The sequence below is a fragment of the Epargyreus clarus genome, unplaced genomic scaffold (genome assembly GCF_041222505.1).
Source record: "Epargyreus clarus isolate Ecla_fem2 unplaced genomic scaffold, WU_Ecla_fem_2.2 ptg000015l, whole genome shotgun sequence".
In the NCBI taxonomy this organism is placed as follows: Eukaryota; Metazoa; Arthropoda; class Insecta; order Lepidoptera; family Hesperiidae; genus Epargyreus; species Epargyreus clarus.
Window position 1 is genome coordinate 17,076,066 of NW_027332223.1, and position 7,025 is coordinate 17,083,090.

The 7,025-nt window shown below is 39.1% G+C and overlaps 1 protein-coding gene across 1 annotated transcript; it reads right to left on the reverse strand.

Annotated features, from left to right (window-relative positions):
- Window positions 1-358: 358 nt before the first annotated feature.
- Arr1 (arrestin 1) lies at window positions 359-6,597 on the reverse strand. The gene is made up of 8 exons (XM_073081156.1): window positions 6,409-6,597; window positions 5,718-5,908; window positions 3,518-3,696; window positions 2,802-2,937; window positions 2,337-2,494; window positions 1,633-1,776; window positions 1,414-1,543; window positions 359-1,280 (listed from the first exon to the last, which is right to left on the reverse strand). Exons 1-8 carry the CDS (start codon window positions 6,515-6,517, stop codon window positions 1,182-1,184), a joined length of 1,146 nt encoding a protein of 381 aa, XP_072937257.1. The 5' UTR covers window positions 6,518-6,597; the 3' UTR covers window positions 359-1,181.
- Between the last annotated feature and the right edge of the window lie 428 nt (window positions 6,598-7,025).

Genomic DNA, 7,025 nt, shown 5'->3' on the forward strand with positions numbered 1-7,025 from the left:
TATTTTTTAAGAACTGAAGTACGTTAGTATTAATTATTACAACATGGGCCATGAATGCATATACGTGTATACACTGTACAACAATATAATACGAATAAATAATCGATTATATGGGTAGTAGGTAGATTAAGACCATCTCCAGATCGTTTATCAGCATTACTCATCAGGGCCATCAGCTCTATTAGTTCATACCAGTAATGAGTTAATGGCAATCCTACGACAATGTTTCATGTCTCAAACTTGTAATGTTTTTATAATATAGGAGATTTTAATATTTATACAACTATAACGATGCCTAATACAACTAAAAAATACAGAACACGTGTATAAGGGTAAATAAAAATATAGAAAAGGGCAAAATAAAACATATTGTACATTTCATTGATTATATTGGTTATGGTCTCTTCATTAGTCCGTTTTACTGGATGGAAGTAATATGAATACGACCACACATGCTACAAATACAGTGAAAAATATGTCACGATTATTATACATAGTGTTAAAAATATAAGTAGGTACATAAGCGTATTTACATACTTTATTTTAAGTAAATTTTCTTTTATTTTTTGTTATATTTTTATCATTTTTTACTTTAAATATTTAAGGATAACATAGTTTTTATAACATATATCATTTATTAACAATGTCTTTCCTTAAAACCTCAGTTACATATATTTCCCCAAGTAACTATCGTTACGAATTGAGATTTATATTACGTATCTCCGAATGCTCGCTAATTTATTTTTAATTTATAATATATTTATTTTTAATTAATAACGTCTTATTGGTATTTAAGCAGAGACAAACGTCGTAACGTTTTAACTACGTGAGTCCATGACCTGAATAAAAAATAGAAAGTTTACAATATCATTTCAACATCGCAAAACCCAAACAAGTGGTCGAGAATATTTATTACACGTTATCATTAATTATTATTTTTGTTTATGTATAAAAATAATTTCTATTAAAAATAAAACGTTTTTAGTAATTTCAAATAAAATATTAATTCATATCAATAAATCCAATAATATTGTAGTTAATATGAAAGCTAAGACCTGATAACGTGAAAATCTTCATACATTTTGAAATCCATACATATGTATATTTTGAAAACGTGAAATAATGAAAGATGAGCAGAAATAATTTAATCTGCTGGGCCAGTCAGTATCCCAAGGTCCCAGTTAGTAGACCTCGACGCTCTCCTGGTGGATGACGGTGTCCTGGCGGAACATCTCGATGTCGACCTGGCTGTCCGCCTGGATCAGCTTGGCGCGACCTTCCTGCACGACATGACCAGCAACACAATAAACATTTGTAACAAATTAAAGTACCTACACGCATAAATATTAAAAACAGTATCTAAGCTACATAAATTCGTTATACATAAAAAAACAATTGCATAGCATTGCTTACTTTAGGATGCATGAGAATGAAGGGCAGCTCAGCGCTGAGCTCGCCGCCGAGCGCCCCCAGGAACAGCTTCACCTTGATGCTGTAGCTCACCACGATGCCGAAAGCGTCACGCTGCTCCGCGTCCAACAAGCTGGATATATACGTTACTTGACTGTCACAAAAATCTTGATAAAATTTAAATAATTGGAAAATATGCTGGGCCGTAGCCGAACCACTTACAGGGTGGTAGAAGCGAGTGACGAATCTGTGCTCTTGAGCTGTCCGTCAAGAGCAATACCGCGGCGGTCGCGCAGCGTGTCCAGCGACGGCCGCAGCTGTATCACCTTCTGCATGTTGCCGCCAGGCTGGATGGGACACCCGTCCCTGCGAACACATTCAGGAGCAATGAGTACGAACGTCAATACCTAGTCCTCTTAAAACAAATAATATAATAAATCAAAGAGTGTGTCTCACGTACTAAACCAATTATTACATCAAAATTATGAAATTACAGGTCTTGAAATTAAATTTTAGAATATAAACTTTAAAAAATGACTCAATCACTTACATCTATAAATTCTATTTCAATTACATTAACATATTTAGTGTAACCATCACACAGTTGAATGCTTGGTCAGTACAGTACCCTTACCATGAGTTTTTACGTTTTGACAAATATGACTGTTTTGGTATTTGTTTACGTATTTGCCCATACTATTTCCAATCAGCGCCCCTAGCGGATTATATCAAAACTTGGAAATTGTATGGGCCAATACGTAAAGAAATACCAAAACAGTCATATTTGTCGAAACGTAAAAACTCATGGTAAGGGTAAATAATAGAGAGCCACAAAACCAAAAACAATTTTCTATGTTGCCGTAAGTTAATGTACGTGCACGCTTTGAATTTATTTATCTTAATAAATTCGTATACAATCCACTGACTCTGTTTCGATGCTGGTGACGACGTTCCGGTACTGTCCGTTCTGGAAGAGCATCACGTCCACGGACTGCAGGATGCTGGCGCGCAACTTCTTCACCACCTTGTTGCTGTTGTTGCGCACGCAGATGTTCACCGCCACCGTCTCGCCGTGCATGTACAGCTGCAACCGACAATCGATATCTTGTGTCCTTCACTATAGATACTATATAAAGTTTGTTGGTTAATAAGCGACTAACAAATAAAAATAAAATTCATTACAATGAATTATAATATCCTCGTAAGTTAAACACTTAAGGTACCTACCTAATAACTGATATGCTTTACAAGATAAAAAAACCTTATAAAATTTCATTTATTATATAATCGTGGTGGTGATAACACCACCTCCGACAGGATATCGGAACGCATATATGTATGATCAAAGGCTGAATAGCAAGACAAATATATAAGATTGCCCGGGTACCTACTTGTTTATCGAGGGTCAATTCGAGCTCGAGCTGCCCCGGCGACAGCGTGAAATCCTTGCGCACCACGGTGCAGGGCTGCGGGCCCGGCTTGTCCGGCGCGTACTGGATCTTGCGGATGCCCAACGCGATGGTACTCCTGATGCACAAAGGACACGATATAATAATAAGCTATAAAACAAAAGTCGAGAAAACTATAAACAAACAGCCTCAAGTAGAAATCAGAATTCAGTCGGTAAGTTTTTTTTTCTATGATTGGAGTTAGTACGCGCTCGCAATCCGCTTGGTGGTAAATAGTCACTGCCGCCCATGGACATGCGTGACTTTCATATAAGGATATAGCTTTGAATTTGGTAGAATCCTTTGTGGTTCGACTCCGGCGGCACCACCGCCACACCTATTTCTACCTAATAACAGCAGTGTTAGGCGCTGCTGTGTTCCGGTTTGAAGGGTGTGATAAGGGAGACAGACTTTTCCGAGGCGTTCCAGTTAGTCCTCAGGGGTAGCGGCGCATCTGTGGCCGAACTTAGGTAGGAATATCTAATCCTATCTGGGGTTGATTACAGATGTCCATGGGCGGCAGTAGCCACTTACCATCATGTGGACTGCATGCTCGTCTGCTACTCCTATATTATAAAAAAAAATGCTTTACCGCAAGAACCATAGTGTTAACATATGGCAAAAACAGCAAACAAGCTGACAATATATGAGAGAGTAACCTGCGGTGGGAGCGGTCGATCTCAGTGTCTCCCACGAAGAGCTTGACGTAGTAGTGGACGCCGCAGGGCTCGCCCTCGTCCTCGAGGCCGGGCTGCAGCGTGACGGAGCCCGGCGCGCCCGGCGGCACCGTCAGCCGGAACGGAATGGCGTTCTCGCCCAACTTCTTCATAAGACGCTCCTGGGTGTAGACGAGGAGGATAACACAATGATTATTTGTATGTATGTTTCCAGCCTTGCAGCCTGCGATTTATGGTTCTTTGGGAAAGTAGTTAAAGAACATGATATTTTTGATGACCAATAAAATACGTAAGATGTCCATTAAAAATGACGGTATATTATTTTCATGTTTTCAATAACTTACACTTGCGCTTATGTTACGAAATAACTTAGTTAAGAATAGGTTCTTTTTAAAATTTGTGTTCTTATTTTATTAAAGCGATTTCGACATGATGTTCTAAATAGAACTAAAAAATCATCTGTCAAGTTTGTTTTTAAAAAAATATAATAGGTAAGTTATTATTACCAATTTGTACGTTACAGAATACACAATTGAATTTGTTAAAGGGAGAGAAAGGGATGAGACAAAAACGAAGGCAATACATTAATTCGTTAAAGACCGAAGATCCTATTATGAAACGAAAGTGACGCTCAATAACTCAATACAGCTGGAGAGGCGGCGGCGTGTTAATAAAGACAAATAGATGGCTTTGTAGCGCCGACAATGGAGTGTTTACGCCACTGCGTCGCCATAAACCAGTCCGCGGGCCCCCAGGACATTTCTACACGACACCGCTGTATCATCATATAAGAATCACATTTTTTTTCTAACAATTAACATTTTAACTTGAATAAAAAATGTAGAGTCACAAAGCAGTGACAAATGTCTCATACGTTACTTCCATGTCTTCCTGCAGACATACGTGACTTGCATACATGACTTCCTGCAGATACGCAGTTTCCGGAAGCTAAGTGTTCAGGAAATGAATCGAGAAGAGTCTAAGGATAAATTATTACGTTTAATAATAATAATAATAATAATAATAACCATTTATTTCAGACAATATAAACAAAGATACAAAAGTATAATTGAATACAGAGGTCCATATCGTTTGCATCTTATATTATTATTAGTGTTGCCCGCGGCTTCGCCCGCATTTTAAAGAAATAATAAGACATACATAAAACGGAAAATTTGTACCTGCATTAGAATGACAGTGGTGCCATCTGTCGAAAATTGGTCTTACCAACTACCAAACCCTCGGGGGCTCTTGGACAACAACTTTGCTAAAGACCGTCACTTGAACAAATGCATAGTTTCCGATTCTTTACCCACGGACTAAATTGTGAATCTAAACCATTCTCAAGTCCCTTTGAACACACACAACAAATTTCATCAAAACCAGTCCAGTGGTTTAGGAGGAGTTCAGTGACATACACACGCACATAAGAAATATATATAAAGATATATTTTAGGTTACATTCAATGTCAGGCTTTTTAACAGGAAAGAATAATTGTGATATTTCTACCGACTAAGTGGACTCTACCCCAAGGATCCCATTAGATTACTATCTCAAAGTCAGCGAAAGCTTGCGCTCCGGAGTTTGGAGCATAGTAAAGGACGGTACGAGTAACTACGAATAAGTGGCAAGTGTTAATCCCGAATGAATTCGATTCGCCCGCGGAAGCGCTCGCCTGATCTAATTATTGCTGGAGTAACTAGTTAATGCTAGTAATTGGGTTCAATTATTTAATTTTAACGGGCTCAGCGCTACAGACCAGTCTTCTAAAACTCGTGAAGAGTTCAATGTACTGTATTTACAAAAGTAAATTCAACCTGTCATTTCCTTTAATTAATAGTGATTCTTTCGGATGAGTATTTTAGTGGCCAAGCCTTATAGATTCGTGCAATAAATTCATTCATTTAGATTTAAATGTTTATCATGAAGCAGGGAGATATATCACTTCCACAGTATACCTTCCTACCTTGCTTATTTACTTTCCTTAGTAGTAAACGGCACACAGCCTACTTCGTCGCTCTCCGTTAAAATAGATCATACAATCACTGATAATCTGCCCTGTTCGAACCAGAATATTGCAGCCTGGTTCTGTTACATAGAAATACATACCTAATTACAAACACGCCACATTTGAATCAGAAAGAAATCTACCATTTGTATTACTTTAAAGAAAATAAAAACCTGTGTACGCGACAGCTCGTAGTTTCTCTTTTCGGGTTGCGGGTAGATCTGCTCGGAGACCAGGTACAGCTCCTTGAAGAAGTTCAGCCCCATGACCTCGTCCTCCTCGCGCCCGTAGCGGAATGTGCACACCACCTGCACGAAGATCTTGCGCTCCTGCATGTACTCCGGGTCCACCACCACCATGCCATCTGATATTGTTCACTTGCTTTACATACTCCATATGCAAATTGAGCTAATTGCCCTAAAGTCTATGGTTTATTGTAAGTCATAATCGTGATTGTAGCAGTTTGATATTTGAATTTAACGGTCAATGCCTTCTGACACATGGACATTTGTAACGAACTTCAAAACAGGAGTCTGATTTAGCTGTTTTGTAAGGAAGAGAGTATATGTGCAGACCTAGTATGGAGCAGTAAAACCGTACTTATTTACACTATTTAAAGTTATCTACCTTTTTATGTTAGTAGAAACACTGAAATGATTCGTGCTTTAATTTGCTAAAAGATTCCAGTTAGCGTCGCACGCAGTTGGTGGACGCAGACGTCCACCAACTGCGTGCGAAAGAAGACGCAAGAAGACGTGGTGTGTGCTCACTTCAGTACAGTATCATTTTAAAATCTACATGTTTATTAGAAAACATCGATTGTAAGATACATAACTTATATGTTATAAGTTTCGCGACACTGACCTATAGGTTCCACGTACGAAATATGGTCGACGAAGTCCCGTTTCGCCATATACATCGTGAGCTTCCCGTTGGGGGAGCACTTCTTAAACACTTTGAAATTGTACACCATTTTGGCAGGTTAGCTGTTCTTGCGATTCGTTATCCACAGACAGTATGTAGCGGCAAAAAGCCGAATGCGTCCTCGAAGCAGCTCCACCGTAATATATAAGGGATTACTCGAATGTGAGGCTTCTGAGCCACACTAATCTTGTTTACCTCATTAGCGATCACGTGAGTGGACCACAGTGTGGTGAGGGCGGCCCACGTGCACAAACAAGAGACTGACTTATGCGATTTAAGTCGTAATCATACATGTCATGCCTCGTACGAGCGATCGATAAAGTAATAACCTTTAATATAGTATGCGTCAAGATCGTCGGAAGGTCGGTGAGGCTCGCTACGCGTATTGGGACACCGGAGCCGCCGATCATAAACGAGCGTTTCCAGGGCGGCCGTATAGCACATACATAAACACGAAGCCGTTTTACTGTAAATTGAAAAAGTCGTATCAATCGTGGGACAAGGCCGCCTCGTAAAAGCCGCATATTCAATAAGCGGAGGATTCGGAAAAAATAAAG

Bases quoted from the DNA above. Each gene is read 5' to 3' on its own strand.
- Arr1 (XM_073081156.1), bottom strand. From the start codon at position 6,517: ATGGTGTACAATTTCAAAGTGTTTAAGAAGTGCTCCCCCAACGGGAAG. The intron at 3,697-5,717 runs GTTTTTATTTTC...GTCTACACCCAG, and splicing joins ACGAGCTGTCGCGTACACAG to GAGCGTCTTATGAAGAAGTT. The intron at 1,281-1,413 runs GTAAGCAATGCT...CATGTCGTGCAG, and splicing joins TCATTCTCATGCATCCTAAA to GAAGGTCGCGCCAAGCTGAT.